A 21,209-nucleotide genomic window follows, 5' to 3' on the forward strand; every position below is an offset into this window, starting at 1 on the left:
GGATTTAGGCAGTTCTGTGGAACAGCCGGCAATGTGGATCCCCCTCACAGCCAGGTGGGAAGGATGGTCTGGACTCTACAACACCAAAGTTGTAGCCAAAAGATTATGATTTTGTTCACAGCTGTGCCATTGGCTCCTCCTGTAGCTAAGGGCAATGTACTTGCCGTATGCATACCCTAATTTCCCTATTTGTAAAAAGGAGTTAGTAATATTTCCCTGTGTTGCACATACTGTTTGAGGAGCAGGTGGCTTAGCTTCTTTAAGACTCTTCATTAAGTTCTGTCAGGGGAAAGAGACGGAGAAATACTGAGACTTTTTTTATAGTTTTGAGTCTCGTTAGATGCTATCTACTCTCTGCTAACATGTACTATTCCATGCAGAATAGTTCTCTGATTTTTTGTTTGTTTTCTTTTTCCTCTCCAACGAAATGACAAGTAAGTAAATGTCAGTTCATGCGTGAAACATTTAACAGGGTTCACCAGTGAGGTAAGTACTTCCCTACAGCTCTAATTAATAATCACAGAGCAAGTGTTACTGAAATTTCTGGCATCTACTACTAACTTCTCAGACTTAAAGATAGCTCTTAAACATAATACGAAGTGAGTCTCTGTATTTCTAGCCCTATGTCACTCTCCTCCATAACTTGTTAGTGGGGTCAGAGTTTTTAAGAGGTAGGGACTTTTCATAAGATACATTTATTAATGCTGAACACCAATACTGGGTAACAGGGCAGCAAAATCTGTGCTTCTATAGGACACTGTCACACTCTTCGTTTTGATCTAATAGGAGACAAAACTGTGCATTGTGTGTGAATTCTGCTGAGTCATAACGGAAATGGAGCTTGTAATAACCACGTGGATACAGAGGATGCAGGAGTTTATTCCTGCGTTTAAGCTAGTAGCAGGAACAGAATGATGTTGCAACATGTAGTGATGGAAAGAAAGGTGGAGGTGACCTATTGCTACCCTAGACTTACAAGTAAGGCAAATGCCTACAAAATGATTTGAGGAAGACACATAGAATTATTGGCTTAGGCAGCTCATTAAAATCTCCTGAAAGAGTTCTAATTTGACCCTGATCTTCATAATTTAAAATTCTGAACAATGTGTTTTCTGAGCTTCCATATAATATTCAGAAGTAGAAAAGAAAAGGAAAGAGAGAGAAAGGGAATTAACGTGACTCACTTCAAAGCTTTGTTTTCTCTAGCTACTTAGGGAACTGACAGGGGAAAAGTTATATAGGTTGTTATTTATATATAGGCTGTTGTCTTCTCTTGCGTAGGCTGTCTCAGTTTTGCAGCTTCTTTTAAGTTACATGATTCATCTGAGCAGGTCACAATTGCCCAAAATTCAGAAAAGCTGTTCCTTTTCTCTCCCACCTTTGACGTGTGCTGTGCCCAACGTGGAGAACTTGGGCTCGTCCAGCGCCTATGACTGGTGGCCCTTCCATCAGATGGAAAGCAGAAAATGGCTCTGGAGCATCAAGGTCTGCGACTTCACGAGTGGAACTATCCCTGTGAGAGCCCTGTGTGCTGCATGGCTGCTCCTCGTCGGGGGCGTCACAGGGCAGCTGTGAATCATGCTCTTGGTGAACAAGTCGGCTTTTGCTTCTTGCTCTGAAGCCCTGGGAGTGCAGAGAGGAGTATCAGAGGAAACGCCCATGGACTCTGTGTCTGACACATGAAAGGCTGGGCAGTCAGCTGAAAGGCACAGAGTCTGTTCATTTTATGAAATGGTGCCTGTGTCAAGACCCTGTATCAGCCAGAGCCTTGAAGTGGATGTGCCTGTCTTCTTCTGACAATGAGATGCCACAAGAGATTAAAAGGTCTTTTTGAACTTAAAAATTACCCACATTTCATCAGAATATGAATAGAACAAAAGAAGTTAATTTTCTTTTTTAAATAAGGAAAAATCAAAGCAACCAGGTAGGACTAAGAAGAAATGCAAATGTTCATACACAGCTCTCCTCCTACATACTGTGTCCTCTATTCCAGTCATCCCAAAGATTTTGAGTGGCAGAAAACTCAGTTTGTTCCCCTCTAGTTCTTAAGAAATTATTCTGTCCATCTTCTCAGGTGTGCATCTGGCTACTCCTCAGTAGTTTCTCCAGATCCCGTATCATTAAGTCTTTTGAACCTTCTCCATTTGAGCAGGATTAGCAGTTTCCCAAGGATGCATGTCTCCCCCTCCTTGTAGGTGGTTCAACCTCATCTATTCACTGTTTTATAGACACAGTGTGTGGCACAAAGTAGGAACATATAAAAAAAAAGAAGTAAAGGAGTCTATACCACCAATTATAATGCCGCGCTTGCAGGAAGGATATAACCCAACTTATTGTATGTAAAAGCCTATAAAATTGTAAACAGAAATAAAACCAGAAGTGATTTATTCCCTGCTTCCTGCACAGATGAGCAATCTTCACTGTGAATATTCACTGAGCAGTGGCAGTAGATATGGGATTGGTAGCTCCCTCCAGGATTTCTCCAGCCTTTTTGTAAGGTGAACATTCATCTGTCAGTATCATGAAGTCATCCTGCGAACAGCCAGCAAGCTTTCACTTGCTACGGGGCAACAGACTTCAACAAGTCTTGAGCACATGGGATCAGACTGACATGAGAACCATTCCCCTTACTCATGCTGCTGTGCTTTGAACCTCCAGGGCCAACAGCAGCTTTTCTGCGAGGTGTCTGCATGATCCTGCACGTAGCTCTCCATCTGTACGCTAGGCTGCCTAAGTCACTGCTACTGAGAGTGTTGGGGGCACCATTAGTGCTCGATGGTGTGCGGCTCCGATTTCCTCTTCCTTGGAGAGTCTCCGGATGCTTTAACTACAGCTGCAGACAGTACAGAACAAATGCACGTGCTCTGGCATTAGAAAATGGAAGAGGAAGAAAGGACAGTTTATAGGACCAAACATTGGACTTTAGGCTAAGCAATCAAATAACCTTCAGCAAAGGATCCTCCTGTTATGAAAATCCAGTACTTTGGCTCAAAGTTAAGCTAAGAAGGGAATATAGATGTGCCCCAAAGACAAGACTGCATGGCTAGAAGGCTTCTGCGCAAACATCCTTCAGTGAGAAGTGATGATGCGCTTTGCTGTTGCTTTTTTGATATATTTGCACTGGATTCTTAACTGTTGTGGCTGAAAATGACTTCACTCAGCCTTGCTGTGGGATGACATTCTTTTGAACAAAGCTCTTAGTATGAGAATCCTGGAGACAATTTAATGTTACAGTGTGATTCAAAAAGTACTTGGATTTACAGCTCAGGTGAAAATGAAATTCTGTGAAAAACACAATAGCTGCAAACAAAACCTTGATAAAAAAACTCTGCTTGGAGGTAAAGTGTCAGAATTTGGGACTCCCATTTTTTGCTATAAATCAACAGTTTATTTTGTCTCTTGAATTGCCTAGGAGAGAATTGCATTCTGAGTTATGATGTTAGCAGCAGACGATCAGTAAGCTATTACAAATGATCAGAATCTGCAGCAGCATATGAGCATAAAAGGTGACACACTCCTCTGTGCTTGAGTAACCTGGTGAGTTCTCTCAGGTGTTCCCACCAATTCCACACAGACACAAAAGGGGGCCTACAATGGCGAGTTGCTGTGCTGGTTTTTCCTGCTTTTTTGTTCCGTGGGTGGTCTTCAACAAGTGGATCGAAAACTTCATTCAGCTGACAAGCGTTAACTGGTCAGACATGTCTGTCTGGAAAGGACAAGTAGTTCTTAATTAGGAAGTACCACCTGAATTTGGAAAAAAGAAGAAAAGGATAATTAAATTTCAAAGAATCTGTACGGGAAGAACAAGGAAGGAGGTACTTGCTAGTGGCTTCAAACCTGCTGTGTGGGTCTGCTTCTCTCACAAAACCTGGTGCAATACGAGCCGCCGGTCCTAGCCTTTTTCTTCCAAAGAAATGGTGCAGGTTGACAGTCTGGAGCTGGTTAGTGTGACCTACAGAGTGGGTCAGGTGGGTACTTGGTTAGAGCAGTCCATGGAAGAGGAAGAAGTGCTCGGCCTTCTGCACCATCCTGAGTGAGATGACCTTCTGCAAAGCAGCAGTCTAGGCATGCCACTGTGCTTCTCCAAAAGCAGAGGTGATTCCTGGTCCTGAACCTAAGGGCTTGAGCTAATTTGGGGGTGTGCTTGGTACATTTACATTAATGTGGCAGCTCTGATCCCTTTAGAATATGGAAACTGATCCAGTTAGATTAAAAAAAAAAAAACTTTGTATGAAGCTTGCTGGATGCTGCTGTTTATTCCCCTTTATTTGAATTCCATTTTGTTTCCTTTAACCTGCCATCTTTATCCCATTTTCTTTCTTTCTGCTTATTAATATTCAGACCATCAATTTCTTTCTACGCACATTTTCACCTTTGCCATATTCTATTATTCGCATTGTACATCCTCTTTCAATTCTGCATTTGCTTAAGTGCTTTACTGTACATGAAATATGACTCACTCACACTTAACCATTGTAGTTGGACCATGTTATCCCTCCTGACCCTGTGCTTTCTTTGATGTCAGCTTTGGGATCTTTCTTTAGGGACATTTATATTTTTCATTTGAATATCTCTTCTTTTTTTCCCAAAGATACAAATTTGATTGACTTCATATACAGATCTAAATGTTGCACCATTATTGTAAGTTACATAAATCATTTTTTCCCTTCCAGTTTAATCAGATGAAAGTAGCAATTTGGAATACAGAGTCAGAAAAATCATTAAGAATGAGAAGTGGCTCAGTGACAGTAAGTAACTGATCAAGTAATAGTTAAGAAAGAAGTGTACGGAGACACTGAATATTGTAACGAACCATCCCATTCCCAGTTGTTTTAGTCTGATGTTGTATTTAGTATTGGTAATACAATTTTCTTCGACAAAAAAGTTCATTTAATTTACCCATCTCTAATCTAGAGAGACTGGCAGTCATAAAAATAAACAAATGCCTTTTCCCAAAAATTACATTGCTGGATCTCCTAAGAAATCCAGAATTTAGGAGTATAACCTTAGGGAAGAATTAGAAATTCAACTCTATTCACAAACAGCAGAAACCAAGAGTGAAAGAAAAAAATGTATGTTGCCCTAGGCATCCTTTTTCTAATTTTAGGTTTTTGTTGTTTGGTTCAGTGAATTGGATCACTTTTAATGGTTCACTTAGTTGTGACTACAATAGGAAATACAGCACAGAGAGGATGTTGTAGAATGTTCTGCAGCCACCTGAGCTTTAACACAATTTTGATGCTATCCAATGGAAAAATAAAACCTAAAAATGCATATATAGGTGCAAAAGATCTTGGTATTGATCATGGCAACCACACTGCCGTCTGCCAGTTCTGTGGTTCTTACCTGCTTTAAATGAAAGGAAGAGATTTTTCCTGTTGCTACAGAAATAAAGTCCTGACTTGTTCTTTCATAACAGTCATACACCGAGTCAGTTAACTCTTCAAAGGTCAAATAATAATGCAATTTGGTGCAATTCTTCCTAACAGAGTGGCAGAGGTAATAACTGTATATGGCATGGCTGTGGCTGAGCTGAATAAAGATTACTTTTCACCCGAGGTGGCTGAGGCATTTTAGATCTGCAGAGAAAATGGAAAGGGTTTTCTGAACCTGAGTTAATGCTCTGTTTGAAAAAAAGAACCCGAACAAACAAAAAAGTATTTCAGAAAACTGTAATCACGGCAGAAAATCTGCCATTTTAGAAGTAGGCACTCTGGCTATACTCAGATACATAACACACCAGCTCTTTGTGTTTCTAATGAATCTTAAATATAAATGCTCCTTTGGTAAGTATCAGCACTTAACTCTGTTTATGAATTTAATGACATTGTTTCAAAATCCTGCCAGAAGTTCTTGCTAGCAATCATGCAGTCATGGTTTTGTGGCGCCTCTTTAATCTTCCTCAGTTTTATCCCATTTGTGATTTTTTTATGCAAGCTCTCATCCACTGAAGAATTTAGCACTTAGGGTCCAAGTAGTCAAGTAGGCTTTTAATGACTTTAAAGAAATATTATCTGTTGATTTCACTAGGAAGGAAGAGCCAGAAACTTCTACTGTAAATGAGACCTGAGACTGACATTGTCATCAAGCTACAGAGGCTGACTGTATGTGTATTTGCCCCTGTCTTAATGCAGCCACGTGCAGTTCTTGGTTTGCACCGGTCTCAGCTGGATATGGGGGTGTTTCTCTATGGCAAATGCATTTCAATTACACAGCAATAAGAAGCTGGTTCCTTATAGCAGGGACATAAATCCTTATTTGTCACCTTCATAAACTGATCACCACGGCTCCACCAGTCTGTTGATTACTTTCTTTGGTCCATACACAAGAAATACCACAAATATCAATATTATTTATTTTGTTTCTGGAAACAAGAGGTTGCTTTTCTGCCTTTCTTTATTCACAAGCCAAACCCAAAGGATTGATTGGTGGGATACTGAGATGCTGTAGTCACCTGAGGGGAGTCTATGCACATAGAGTCTTAGTTTTTTGTGGAGGCAGGAGGATTGTTTTTCCCATTGGCTGTAGAAGGCTTTATGAGAAATCTGCTTGGTTTTGAAGGAAAAGAGAATAAGACTTAGTCAAATGGTTGTGAGCTCTTATTGAAGACCAATTTCTTGAAGACAGAAGAGGAAAAAACTGAAAGTGGGACCGAGGAATGTGCAGAATACTGGTGGTGAGAAGCCATGCTTTGTTTTGCAGGTCTTTCTGAGGCAGGTCAAGCACAGACTGTGGGCTTGTTTGAAATTTGACAAAACCGTACCACCTCTGGCTGTGATATTGGGGTGGGGTGGGGTTAGTTGACTCTTGGTCTGCAACTCTATGGCAGAGTATGTTTCTGTTGGCCAGTCAAGCCAGGATCTTTCTTCCAAGAGCACAGAGAGAGGCAACCAAGCTGAGGAGTGACAAGAAACACAATTTCCTATTTCCATACAGTATTGAGGATGTGGCTGAACTGGTGGAGTGATGGTGTTCTCTGACTTGTTCTTGCCCAATGTGCTTTTCAGGATCAAGGCAAAGAGAAAAAGTCGGTGGAGTCCTGGTGGGTGCCAAAGTCCTAATTAGTTATGAACAGAGGAATTTGCATTTTTTATCCTCTCTCTCTTTCATAGTTTTGATTCTCCCCAAAATCTGTTTCTGCAGGGGGCTGAAAAGAGACAGTCAGACAGAAAAAACGAGTCCCTTTATTTTGGTCCATCTGTGCACCCAAACTTCACACATGCTGATGAGGATCTGCGCATTCCTAGTTCCACTCTGCCCTTGTTTACAGGGCATGAACTCAGAACAGTTCTTGGGGAGGGTCACCAGAATCCGCTGTTTCCAAGCGATTCATCATTTCCCTCTGCACCATCTCATTAACAATTTCTACGGAAGCCTGAGCTAGACTTGAACTACCATCCTAGATAAAAGAGACATTTCCACTTTATTGTCATTTTAGTGAAAAGTGATACAAGACAGAGTTGACTACCTGTTTGCAAACGTGGGTTTTTGACCCTGGTTACAATTTCAATTAGTGTTACTTCATTCCTAGTAGCAGAGGCCAGCCCGTCCCTGCATTATCAATACATAAAAAAATCACCCAGTTTGCTCCCAAGCTGAAAACCAACACCATTATCTGTCCAAAGCACAAGCCTTTGTTTTGTCAGCTGTAACCTACTTGGTTAGAAAACTGCCTTAAGCTATTTCTCAGATATTTTTTTCTTTATGTCTGAAAAACAATCACACTATTTTCAAGGAAGGCAAGGGCTTTTGATGTGGAAATGGTACGTTCTGTCTAAATTTCCTGTACAGAAAGAATGAATTGTCAGGAATTGGAAATACAAGGCAACTACACAGTATGATTGCACAAAAAGGCACATGATGAACATGCCAATACCTCAAATGCCCTTGAGAATCAAAAACAAACAGTCTTGGCTTCACCGATCTGATAACAGATTCTGTATTTGTGGGACCACATTTTTCAAAGGTGGAAATATGCTGTTTGAGAAGAAAGATCATAAATATGAATAGACACAGTCCATGCTATAAAAAAAATATTTTATTGCTTCTCTAGAAAGGCTTTCCTTTACCTGGAACACAAGTTTACTTCTTTTTTGTAATGTGCCATATAGAATATAGTTACATAATTTAAAGAAATACTAGTCTCTGGTGTGCAGTTACTGTTCTGTCTTCTCTTCATCACATCCTGCAGGATGTAGTGTAACACAGTCCTGTGCCATCTGAGTCAGGTGTTAGCCATGTATTGCAGAGGTTCACAAAGTGTTGGATAAAACCTGCAGTTTCTTGGGGGCCAGCCCCACTCTGAAGGTGGGGAGCATCTTGCTCCAGGGGCCTCTTTCTGAGCATCTTTGTAAATATCTTAACTCCCCGATTGTCTTCAAAGACTTGAAGAAAATTTTCCTTCATTGTTGGAGGAAAAACAAACCATAAATGATTTCCATACTCTCCCTGGCTTGAATGCAGTCAGCCTTTAGTTCTGCATCAGCAGTGGATAGGAGGTTTAGCATCTCATGACTTGGCAGAAACAGCGATAGACATAGAGAAAAAATTTTGGACGAAGAGTGTATTCACTGAAAAAGGCAATTATGGGTGACTGGAAGAACTTGTGAGTCCCTGCTGAGTTAAGTGGACACTTTCAGATGGAATCTGAATAAAGGACGGAGGGAAAGCTTATTTCAGCATTTTTAAATTAAATATTTCTTGTTTGTTTCTTGTTTTGTTTGGGAGATACCCACATTTCATTTAAAAATGGAAGATGAAGTAGAAGTTTTGGAAAAAAAAAGAAAAATAGTTGAAAAAAATATTTTGTTCAAAAAAAAATGTACTTCTCTTATTAAAATTACTGGAGACAATGTCTTTCACATTTACCAAGTATTGTTAGTTTTTCATTCAACCAACAAACGAATCTAATTAGTTACGTCATCTTGTCAGAACAGGCATTTTACTCTGACGATAGTAACTTGGTTCTTGAGTGGGACATTTGGGACATCATTTTAACCCTGTTTCACCTCAGAAGAAAAAAAGGTCACCACCAGTTGGTCTCATTGTCTTCCCAAGCCATCCAGCAGTGTAGTATGTGAGCTGGTGAAGGACACTTACAGCTTCCGCAGGACTCATTCACCGATGAACCACCTCCTGTCAAAATCCTCCCCATACTATGAGCACTTATTTTCCAGTAATAGAATAGTAGTTCTGAGGGTAGCTTAACCTTTTTCATTGCAAATTACTTTATGGAAAGAATAGGGACATTAAAATCTTGAAGAGGCAAAAAAACATTTACCACAGTCTGGAAGACAAAAGTTTTCGTTCTTATTTCCTCCCCTGCAGAAGCAGTGCCCTTTGAGAACAGGTCCCGAAGCCAGCTGTGATGGATGGTTGCTTTACTTGCCCTCTCCTGAACACTTTATGAAGATTTCCTCGACAGGCAATCAATCCCATTAGTTTTAAACTTTGTGAAATCTAAACCACTTTCTGTTTTATGTCTACTAAGCTAAAAAGTCTTGTTGACCTGACCCATCAAAGTTTCGCACAGTGACTATGACCCTTCAAAATTGCATGGTGTGAAGGACAGTTAACTGGAAAGTGTTACAACAACAGGACAGTATAAAATGACTGAGGATCTAGGACTGGGAAAGTAATTTGCATTTTCTGATATGAATTTGGTTTAGGATCATGATATTTTGTTGGAGTGCAAAGAAAGATCCAGACTAAGAGTGAGACAAAAACAAAATACTTTGCTTGTAATAGCAGCTGATAACAAGCGCTTCAGAAACTTCTCTGCCTGGAAACTGCGATGAAACCACGACTGGTGCTCTCAGCTTCAGCTATATAAAGCTGATAGGCAGGAAAGAGCTATCAATTTCTTTACAAATTCAAGCTTTGTGAAAAAAAAGAAAAACAACAACCAAACAGTAAGTTTTAGGATAACAGAATTTCATGTAATTGTTTTGGTTTTAAAAAATAAGGTGATATTGAATGTAACATCGATGCCTTGTACTGGAAGGCAGTTTTACACAACTTTTGTTTCAGTTTTGATTTTAAATGTTATTTTGTTCTGTTTCCACATTTCCAATCTGAAAAATTCTCTGGAACATTTTTCACCAAGAGATTCTTTTAACATGTAGGAGATATTAATTTCAAATCGTTAAATTTCCCAGTTGCTGAAAATTTTCTTCTTTAAAAAAATCTTGCCTAGAATGTGCAAAAGCAGAGGTTTGGGACCTAACATCATAATTCAAAGATACTTTTTCATGAGATCCTATCAACCACAATAAGGGAATATATGTTTTTTAACACAGTGCACTGCATATTGCAGTTATTTTGACAATGCAGAGCTCTGAGAGAGAATGAATGTCTTTATTTCCATTTTACTCCTGTTCAACTGAATCATAGAATTAAAGCAGTTGCCTGGGGTCTCACAAGGCTGGTGCTGTAGCAGAAATAAAGATCACATTTGGGTTGATTCACAAATGTCAACAAATGACAGCTGCTCAACTGCAGGACCCATGACCATGTTTTCCTCCTGCTTCTCTCCACAACAGCATGCTTCATTCTGGTGGTGACACATGGTGATATGCTGAAGGTACACAGAAGCCATGAGAAAGTCACAGTGCTAAAACAAAAAGAGCTGGAGAAGTAGAAGATTTAATTTTTGCAAGGCGTTCATGAATAATGTAATCCTCCTTAGACTTTCATTTCGAGGATCTTCACTGGGGTCATTGATGTTACAGAGTGCTGTATAGAGCATAAACTGGACTTTTATTTATATAGTGGCATGGCCAAATAACAGACGAGAAAAATTATGAAGGGAAAGGAGTTGCTTTGTCACATTTATTGCTCTCAGCCTTATCATATTTGGCTCTTGGTGCAGACAGCTCTCACTCTGAAATATTTCTGTCATCATCTGACCCTAAAAAATTTACAGAGCATCTGAATAACTGATAGAATTTATGGTTTTATTGGTGGGAGCCATTATATCCCCTCCCCCCAAATAATGTTAGAGAGGAAGCTCTGCAACACACAGTAAAAAGTGGAGCAGCTATTTAAAGAAAGAAGAGAGTAAGAAAATCTTAATATGCTTTCTGAACATGATAACTCTGAATAAGGCAGAGTTTGCAAACATCCACTGCTAGAAGTGCTGCAAAGCAAATGGAGCCAGTGTGCTGTTGGGGTTACAGGCTTTACAGAGAAAATCTTACAAGGTCTACCTTCAAAAAAACACCAGTCGCTGCTACTTTTTCATTTTATACTTGTTAACTTGATAATGTTTACGTGAATTTGCAGTGTTACTGCACACCTTGCATTCTGTCCTGCAAGTGAAATTATGGGAAAGGTGGCAAATGATCAGGTAACGGTTTCTATTACATAGGCTCGTGTGTGTAACTTTGTTTTATTCTGGTCTGTTCTGTTTAGGCTTATATCAAGATACTAGCTAATAGAGATGATTCACAGACTTTATCTAACCAATGCAGGCCTATCTCAAGCTGACATCTACACCTGAAACAGCCATCCAAAATTCCAGTCTTAGTAAAAAGTGAGAGACTGGCATGTTTATAGCTTTTTTTTTTACTATAGTATAAATATCTGCCTTCCACTTAGACGTATTTTGTCCTAAAAATACTTGTTTCTTACCTTTAATTAAAAAACCCCACATGTACATAACAGATTTGAAGTTAGGTGAGACAAAAACTTCTCAAAAAAAATCAGGGTCTATACTGTCCTTACACGTACACAGTAGTGACTATGGAGCATAGACCACAGACATGGTAGTTAAGGAAGCTGGAGATACACTATCTTTTGATGAGTCCTTACCAAAGCACATGATGTAAGCCTTTTAGTTCAGCAAACATATGAGTTTTCACACTATACTATGATCTGGGGAAAAAAACATAGCTGGTAGCACTGGTTTGCAGTTTGGTGGAAGATCTTCCCAAAGCAATGAATATCTCTATGATACCAAAAAGTTACTCAGTTTTGCAGACCCCAGCTCCTACAAGTATGTCACTCAGCAATATTTTTAACTGAAAATTAGATGTGAAAGGTTCCTTGTAGAGTGAAAAGGAAAAATAAGCACCTAGGAATTAGATGCAGACTAGAGCCTGTTGAGTGGAGAGTTTCCTGTGGAGACAAGCAGGAAACGGCTGAGGAGCTCTAAGAAAAAAGCATTTCATTGACAAGTGAGGCATTGCAGTAAGAAGCTACAGCATCTGGTAGGCAAGTGGTTATAGCACTCATCTGGAATGTGCAGATCAAATTCACATCCTTTCGGCGTTCATCTCAGTGACAAAATTGTGCAAGCACTATGAAATACTCTGTGGTATGGCCTTTTCAATGTCTGCGTGTGTTTGGGACACAGAGACAGAGAATGTCTTCATATTGCACTGGGTAAGATTTGCATTTAGGAAGGGGAGAGTCTGTTCCCAGTCCCTAGGCCAATGTATTTTTAAGTGTTTTCATACAACATGGAACAGTTTCAGCAGGGGTGGTTGAGAAAGGTCCACTTCAGATCAGTCTACGATCTGGTAGATGTGACCATTTCCTACTTGAAGTACAACATAGGTTAAAGACAGCTAAAGTAGACAGAGACCCTAAAGTCTGCTGAAACTTTGCATTGTGCATGCTTTAGATACCAAAGTGCTGGCCTAAAATCTGGGCACTCACTTTAGTACGTCCTTGGAAACATGTACTAGGTGAGGCCCTCCTAGGCTTGGTGTAATAGATCCGTGTTGTTTTCCAGGCACACAGGTGCTTCTGAAAATTATATGGGCTTTTAGGCTTTTAGTAGTGTAATTCTGTACATACTGGGGATACACAGAAAAAATTACATAAAGTGATTCGAAAACAAAGGGGTCAGCTTTCACTCATTGCAGAACTTTTCCTTTTATTTACTTTTAATATGTTGTTGGAAGCAATTACTTTCTCTTTTCTCATTTAAAGCTGTGCACGGTGTGGCAATGGCTAAACAACAAAACAAGCTACGTACCTGCCAAATAAGTCGTGATTCTCTGATTCCAGCCCAGCAGGCTGGACTTAAAATAATCCAGCTGGCTCAGCAATTGTGTGGATGGCATTTATGGGAGCACTGTGAAAGTGGCAGGAAGACTAACTCACGGCTTCCTTTATTATTTTGTCCTCCCTGCTTTAAGCCCACTGGGACAGGATTTGCACAGTCAGAAATGCTGATTCTTGTGGCTTCAGCTCCCTGCTTCATGCTGTTTCTGGCAGCACAGTCCAGCTGTTTATGCATGTCTAATATGTCTCCCAAGGGCATTTGTAAAGGAAAACAAGCTGCCCCTTCAGGGAAGGAAACAAACAATCTAAACTGAGCTGCATTTTACAGAAATTGCAGTGCCTTTATTCCTACTGTGCCTCAGCCTGTGGCACAGAGTGTCTGGGACACTGTCAAGTTTTCACTGGGTTTCACAGCTGCTCAGTAAACATGTAACTTGCAAGATTTATTTTTAATGTGTAGGGGAAAGAAATGCATACCTGCTGTGTATCTAATTGAAAGGCACAGATTCACTGTCACCTTAGCCTGCTAAATTCTCCTCTTGCAGCTCAGCCTATGCATGTTGTATTGTGGGCATTGCAGTGTGGAGCTACACTACAGCCTCAGATACTGAAAAGTGCGTTCCCGTGATGAAGGCTGAATAACAGTACATGGCTCCTCTGAAATGTCCTGCTCAGTGTTCAGGATCTGCAGGATGCAGCTCTGTATCCTTTCTGCCATCCTTTAAATGCCCGTTCCCCTGCTCATACTGCTTGCTGGAGCACATAGTGCAATATATTACATGTGACGTTGACAAAAACTGTTCTACAGACTTTGAAAAGTGATGCTATTCAAGCATATCGTAAAAAGGAGCAAAATTTACTGAAACAGGTGTGCTTCTCTTTGTCGTGAAATGATAGCCATGACTGTAAGAGCAAGGTCTTTTTGAATCATGTGTGCAAAGGGTAGAGGTGGAGTTGTCCGTGGTAAAGATCAGGTCTCCTAAACATCAGTGTTAGATGCACAACAAATCCTTCTCTGCTCTCTTTTCAGACCACTGATTGCATTGACTGCATTGACATATTTGGCCTGCAGGGTATTATTCAGATGTTAAATACCTGTGGTTATAATTTTGGGGGGTTTAGGTAAAATCCATTTTACTTATCTTGATCCACTTGTGTGATGGTGCCATTTGAGGTGACCTTGGGTATCTGAGACATCTCAAGAGAACTGGTTATTATGATACTGGAGATTTGTTCTCTGCTGGATTAGCAAATGGAGGTTAGGTACCTAATGTGGCAGTATGTGATGCTTTTATTCAGACTACGCAGTAAAGCCCCATGTGTCTATGCATAGAGAGTGTTTTGAAGCTCGTCTTTACAGACATGAAGATGGAGAAAGACTATTTGGGTGTTATGCTTCTCACCCTAGAGAAGACGTCTAAAACAGTTCAGATGAGTTGCATTCTAGAAAAGCCTGTTCTTCTTCATTCCTCGATTTATTTATATCAAAGTAGTTTAGGCAACTAGCTCACATGCATGTTGTAGACATTAAAATTCAGATTATTTTTTAATTCCACCCTGGTTCTAATACCGGATAAACAAAAAAGACAACCTGCTGTTGCCTAATCATAAGATCTCTACTTAAAAACTGCAAGACTACAAAGAAAGGCAGAGACCAAATACAGCTATGGAAAACAACATACCTTTGATATGCATAGTGTGTAACTAATTAATTGGCTACTGTTTACCGCAGTGTGGGTAATACGATAAAAATCTTGTGACTTTACAGTGCTGTAATAGATCTGATTTTATTTTGCAGCTGAGATTGTGACTGTAAAAGCAATTGTATTTTTAGACTAATCCTGATTATTTTCCTTAAGGAGGTAGGTCATAATTTGTGTATTCTTTGTGAATGTACATTTCCATTAGTAGTTGGGTTATTTATTTATTATAAGCTAATAAAACAAACGGAAACACAAAAAAAAGAAAAATCCCACCTCGTTGAACAACTGGAACTCATGCTGTGCAGAAATGTGTTTATTTTTCATGTCAGTATCTTCAGCTTATGAAGAAGTTTGAAATACAACATGCGGTGTCTTACTTCTTTCTAGGTCTCCTATGTAAAAGCTATTGACATCTGGATGGCCGTGTGCCTTCTCTTTGTCTTTGCTGCATTACTGGAATATGCAGCAGTCAACTTTGTTTCACGACAGCACAAGGAGTTTCTGAGGCTTCGAAGAAGGCAAAGAAGACAAAATAAGGTACAGCTGCTCTTTACTTGGGGTGACTGAATCTGCCCTGACAGCATGCTGACGTACAGTTGATTTCTCACCTCAGTTCTTCGTGCTCTTGCAGGAGACTCTTATTCTAAAGTTTCCTTTTGAGTGATTTACTCCTTGATAAAGAGCTGAAAACTGGCCACTAGGTTTATTTGCAATTTATGAAGTTATCAATGAATGTTAAAAGATTAGTCACTGATTCCAAGAATTTTCGTCTCTTCTTGCAATTACTGAGGCAGCTCTACCTTTACAAATATTGTGCTGCTCTGTGGCATCCACCAGCAGATAAGGAACAGGTGAAAGCAATGACTATTAACAAAGGGTCTATTTGTGAGTATCGTTATCACTCCATTTTATACCAGTAACTGAAATGTAGAAGAGACAGTTATTTTTAACCTAGGTGTCAGTACAGAAATATTTTTCGTAAGTCTGTCCGTACTTTCTGACTTTTTCTTTGGTAAATGGAAAGGAAAGAATAGACATTAAATTGTATTTTAGTTGTAACCATTCCCACAGCTATAAAGGCTTCATCCTTCTCGTGTCTATGTCACTGGTCTTCAGTATCAGTAGAAACCCTTAGGTTTATACTCTACGTATACATTTGCTACATGAAGTAAATATTGGCTTGAGTTGTGCGAGTGCTTCAAACCATAAATAATTGTTTCCTTTACAAAAGGGATGACAACAATGGCACAGGGCATTTGAGTTTTGAGAGGTCTGTCTAATAAATGTTCTGTAGCTAATGTAATATTTGACGGATGCTCTGTGAAGCAATCCAATGCTGTTCTCTGGTTTAATATTGTCAGGTGAATTGAGATTCCCGCTAAGATTAGATTATAGGAGAGAGCAGAAATGCTTACCTGTCTGCAGGCACACATGCCAGATGCACTGCCACTGTAAGCCTTTGTTTCAAAAACCAGCAAGGCAGAAACAGAAGCTGCTGTAAGGGGTCTGTAATTTCAGGTTTGGATGCGATGTTCATTAGAGGTGAACAACTAGGCAAGCAGCTACCACTGGTAAGTAAAAATATCCAGTGGCATCACTCAAAAATTAAGAGGTTTTGGTCCATGGAAGTGGTCATTCATTTGCTGTGGGAATGATTAACATGGTGACAATTAAAAGAAAGTTATTTAAAGCCAAATCACCAGAAGATCTGTGTTTATCCTAGGCCAGCTGGTACATGGATTCTTTGCAAAATGGGCAATTCCCTAATTAAATACAAGGAAATACTCTGCTGGACTAAAAGACAGCTATGTGTTTGCACAGGCTTACTTTCACTTCTTCTGTGAATCTGGTAGCACGAATTTCAAGATACGGAATAGCGTTACTAAGGCCATCTGTTTAGGAGGTGTTTTCTGTGTCACTTCAGTTTGTCTCTCACGATTTTCTCAGTTTATTTTGCCTTGAAAGTGATTCATGTTGTTTTGCATGATGGTCTTCTCTAACTGAGCCATTCTTCTCTTTCCGTGTTGTGTATGTGTGTCGCCGTGTTACCACTGTACTGTTCTCATCCTTGCTGCTGCTATCTATGCTGACACTCTGGGGACAGGCACAGACTATGACTGTCGGGAATGAAAGCGTCGAGTCCGTGAGGCGCTTGAATGGCTTGCGGAGCAAAGAGTCATCAGCTTACGGGACAGTGAATCAGATCGGCAATTCAAGTTTGAGGGTAAAACCATAGTGAGAAAGAGAAAGCAAGAGAGACTTTTAGTATGTGAAACGATGTCATAAATCAGCAATACAGATGATTTGGATGGCATCACTAGTACTCTCTTGTATTCTCTTTGATAAACGTCCCCACAAAATACACAGTACTGTCCCCAGCATGAACAGCAGTTTTACGTTGTACATTCCTGTAGCCCATCCTTATGCTTGTTTTTTTCCACGATTGGCTTGTGCCACCCCCATTCCAAACCTCTCAAGGAAAGTGCATGTGTATTCGGTAGTCTGGTCCTGTATCTATACAGGGCGAATGGGGGGGACAGGAGCATAGGAAATGCCTTGAGACAATGAATCCCACATCGTGTCATCTTTCAGATGAGTGCATTCCAACAAAATCTGGTATGTATAATGAAATGCATTTTTATTGGTGTGGTGTTTATTCCTGAACCATTAACCTGCAGTGTTCCTCCTCGTGATGTCCTGAGTCCTGCTTAGTGGAGTATGAGTAGCTATGAATGCAAAAATGTATTTCATTGGTTTCTTTTTATTTGTCTGGTGAAGAGCCATGGGGCTGAAGTCGTTTACAGAGTGTAGCATGTAGCAGATCAGAAGCAATATGATAGCAGCTGATAGATCCAGATTATGGGTGAGTGGTGGAGGTAATAAAATCAGTGATGGAGAAAGAAATGAGCTTAGTGTGCAGCTCACTGCTTGGTGCTGGTGACTGAGAAATGAAATGCACTCATTTAAATAAAATGGGACCAGGATTTAAATCTTTCAGGACCTGATTTCCCAGAACAAGAAACATCGCCTGAGCAGCTTTTGAGCTGTAGTGGGTCTCTGGCTTTGATCAAGCTCTGCAAAGTTATGTGATTATAAGATTCAGATGATTTCAGTGGATTTTGTAGACTGTAAAGGGAATTAGTAGCTTTCAAAATCAAAGAAAAAACAGGGTTCATGTTACACAGCAATAATTAGGACAGAGGGTATGCAATGCAATAAATTGTTCACTTTCAGAGCTACGATATCAAGCAGTAGAAGAGAGCATTCATTTCTGGATGCTATTGTAGAAATAATCATATTTACACATACACAAAACCAAAAATAAAAAGAAAAATTCAGGGTCTCTCTAGAAGATATGACCAATATTACTATGTTGCCACTGGAAAGCTGATGCCATACAACTACAAAACCAGTACAAGCAAGTACTCAGTGTTGCATGTCTTATCCATCACAAAGTGCTAGTAGTCTAATTAAGGTTCTTGTAAGGCCCAGCTATCCTCTTTCTAAGGAAAGCTTGAAGAAACCTGTCTTCTGCTTTTGAATATTGTGTATTACATATACAGCCGGTGCAGTACACAGAGGGGCCACGTCACTGCAGTACTTTTGCTGCAGGGCCCTAAGAACTGGAGCTGCACTGGCACTCGTTTCCCCTGGAGATCTCCCACCACAGAAGTGATGTGCACTTTAGAGGTGAACAGAGGAGAAGTACCAAGACAGAGGTTTCTGGAGCAATTCTGCCATAGCTGCAGCTTGGTACTTTTCTGCTCAAGAGAAGGTTGTTTACACGCAGAAGAGAACACAGCAATATAGTCTGTGGTGCCACAAGAAGCCTTACAAGAAGGGAGCTTGACTTGCTGTGGTATTGCTCATTGAACCAAGGGTTTGTGTTGAATGCAAATCTAAAAGTCATAGTCAAGAGGAGACAGTGTAAAAAAGGGGTGGTAGAATATTTATACTGCTTCGTTCAGTGCTAATCTGGAGAGATAAATAATAGGTGCTAAATCACACCTGACCAGAATTCCTGCATTTAGCACTTATATCTACAAAATAAGAAGAATATTGTTATCTGTTTTGCAAGTCTATAGCTCTGCCACTTTCTTCTGTTGTGTCTTCTTCTTCTTAGTGTTGGACGCTCACAGCATTGCATGAAAGCGCAAAACACCTTAAAACACCATCATATCTCCTAAGCTAAAGATCAGACTGGTTAATACTTCTCTAGAGAAGTCTGGGTTATATCGCTGATGGTCCATAAACTGTATTTACAGCTGAACCATTGACCTGTTGTTGGATTAGAAAAGATTGCACTATCAGGACCTGTTGCCATCTTCCATACAGAATAAATACCTATATTCTCAGGTAATCAGTGCTTCAGCCTGTCTGCCTACCCTATGCAGTTTCTCCTAGAGGAAGCATTCAGTGCTGGTCCTAAAGATTCATATAGTCTTCCTGCACACAGTGAAATACACCCTTCCTGCTCACAGTAGCAATACTTCACTGCTGACACAAATTGTTGCCTATTTATTGTATATCATGATACTACTTTTTCCATAAAGAGACTACAGGCTTCAGAAGCCATGAGTCTGATAGTACTGACGATGTAGTACGGTTTCGTTATATTAAAAATCTAAAATTGCATAGTGCCAGATCACCTAAAAGAAAATAGCTTTTTATAATATGATTTGTGATAATCAAATAAGATTTGCTTATTTTTCAATTTGATGGGTTTTCAGGGAAGCAGAAGAATTGTGTTTACACAGGTTCAATCACCCTTTTTTGAAAACAGTAATCGTTATATGATCTGTAGTTAAAATGAGTCACAGCACGCTAGTATTCATACCATAATTTCAGAGATGACTTCCTAAATCGTATGTGAAATCGTTATCACTGTGACCAAGAATAGGGGTTAAGTTTGGGACTGTTAGTGTTAAAAGCAATACTTTATAGTTTGAACAAAAAAACTGTGCAGCTGGAGGCTGTGACAGACTTTAATCCCATGTGCAGGGAACACAGAGCAATATAAATAACAATGTTGAAACCAAGGGGGTTCACATGCATGCAGATTAGCAAAGGGAGGCACAAATGGTGTTTTCAGATGAAAGGGCTGTGACTGAAACTAAGTGATTACAGCAGCAGAGGATAACTCCACTAGACAAAGATGGCAGAACTGGTCGAGTTCTTCAGAGAACTGCTGGTCTCTGGATGGAGCTGCCAGTGGCAAGGCGGGTACCCCAAGCATCCTAACAAAGTCACCACTACTGTCAAGGTAACAGTATTTGCATCTTTGAAAAGGAGAAGAGGTACGCATTGAGTAACACCAGGTTTCAAAGGCCATCTCAAATTGAAATCCCTCCATCAGATCACCCAAACAATTTTTAAGAATTTTCAGACTTGCCCATTGAAAAAAAATCCATGCCTTCAGCCTGACTTTGCCTTTAAAACACTTGGTACTACTGTCTCTGGTGGAAATTTTTGCCCGCTAACATCCGTGTGCACCGCACTCGGTGGGAAGACGTGCAAGCTTCACGTTATGTAAGGTGCCGCATCATGTGAATAATGGAAGTGCTCAAGGAAAGCCCTTTTTGCTGAGCTATTTTTGGTAGTCACTGAGCCAGCTCAAGCACACGAGTTTCATTGTGAAAAATAGGAATCCTAGTCTGAATGGCTTTCTCTCTCTCACACACATCTTGTGTACTTAATGGATTAAAGAGCATATAGCTTCTGCTGTAGATAAACACCCTCAAGATATTGTGGTTATTTTTATTTCTCCAGGGCAATTGCATTAGCACTATAATGTAACTGCAGAGAAAAAATCCAGTAGAACATAAATACACCAAAATGATCATTTAGCTTGAACTTATAGTCCCGCATACGACTGCAGAGAACCAGTTAAACAATAGACACAATACATTCCAGCATTTTGCCGTGTCACCTTGTGACTCCATCTGAATGTTCGTGTCTGTCTTTTTATTGTGAACATGAATAGGCTAGTAATGGCCCTAGTTAACATCAGTCAAAGTATTTTTTATTAAATGGACTGACTACAGTGAGTTTAAACATCTAAACAAAAGCATCATCTCAAACTAGAAAAACATTCTGATATAAATCCTTAGTACAGCTCCAGGCACAGGTCTAAAGAAGGACAGGAGTCCCCAAAGAAAGATTAACCTGTAGAAAAAGAACAAGTTCAGCCGTGGGGGTGGTATCCAAGAAACAGATCAAAAAAATCTTGTAAGATAAAAAGCTCGAAACAAGTATCTCTGTTTCATGTGTTACACAGCTTCAGACACACTAAGATGACGGACTATATGGGGTGGATTTTTCACCCCAAACCAAGAAACAGAAGACAAAAATGACAGTTACACTTCAAGTGATAGAACTCTGAAAACCAAATCAAAAATCAGGCACATCAAGACTAATTTATGGAACATCTAATACCAGTTTATGAAAAAAACCTCCAAATATCTAAGCATTAATTAAGCTGGCAGAATACAAGTA

At 39.9% G+C, this 21,209-nt stretch overlaps 1 protein-coding gene across 5 annotated transcripts in view; it reads left to right on the forward strand.

The window, feature by feature from the left end:
- Positions 1 to 21,209, forward strand: part of GLRA2 (glycine receptor alpha 2) — a 132,313-nt gene that overhangs the window by 88,568 nt on the left and 22,536 nt on the right. For 3 of the 5 annotated variants that reach the window (XM_075428759.1, XM_075428750.1, XM_075428778.1), the window contains 2 exons: positions 15,102 to 15,251; positions 16,819 to 16,938. In XM_075428759.1, the coding sequence (XP_075284874.1) occupies positions 15,102 to 15,251; positions 16,819 to 16,938 (270 nt within the window). The remainder of the gene's footprint in view (positions 1 to 15,101; positions 15,252 to 16,818; positions 16,939 to 21,209) is intronic. The other 2 variants (XM_009940638.2, XM_009940637.2) reach the window with 1 other exon arrangement.

Source organism: Opisthocomus hoazin, chromosome 1, assembly GCF_030867145.1.
Source record: "Opisthocomus hoazin isolate bOpiHoa1 chromosome 1, bOpiHoa1.hap1, whole genome shotgun sequence".
Taxonomy (NCBI): domain Eukaryota; kingdom Metazoa; phylum Chordata; class Aves; order Opisthocomiformes; family Opisthocomidae; genus Opisthocomus; species Opisthocomus hoazin.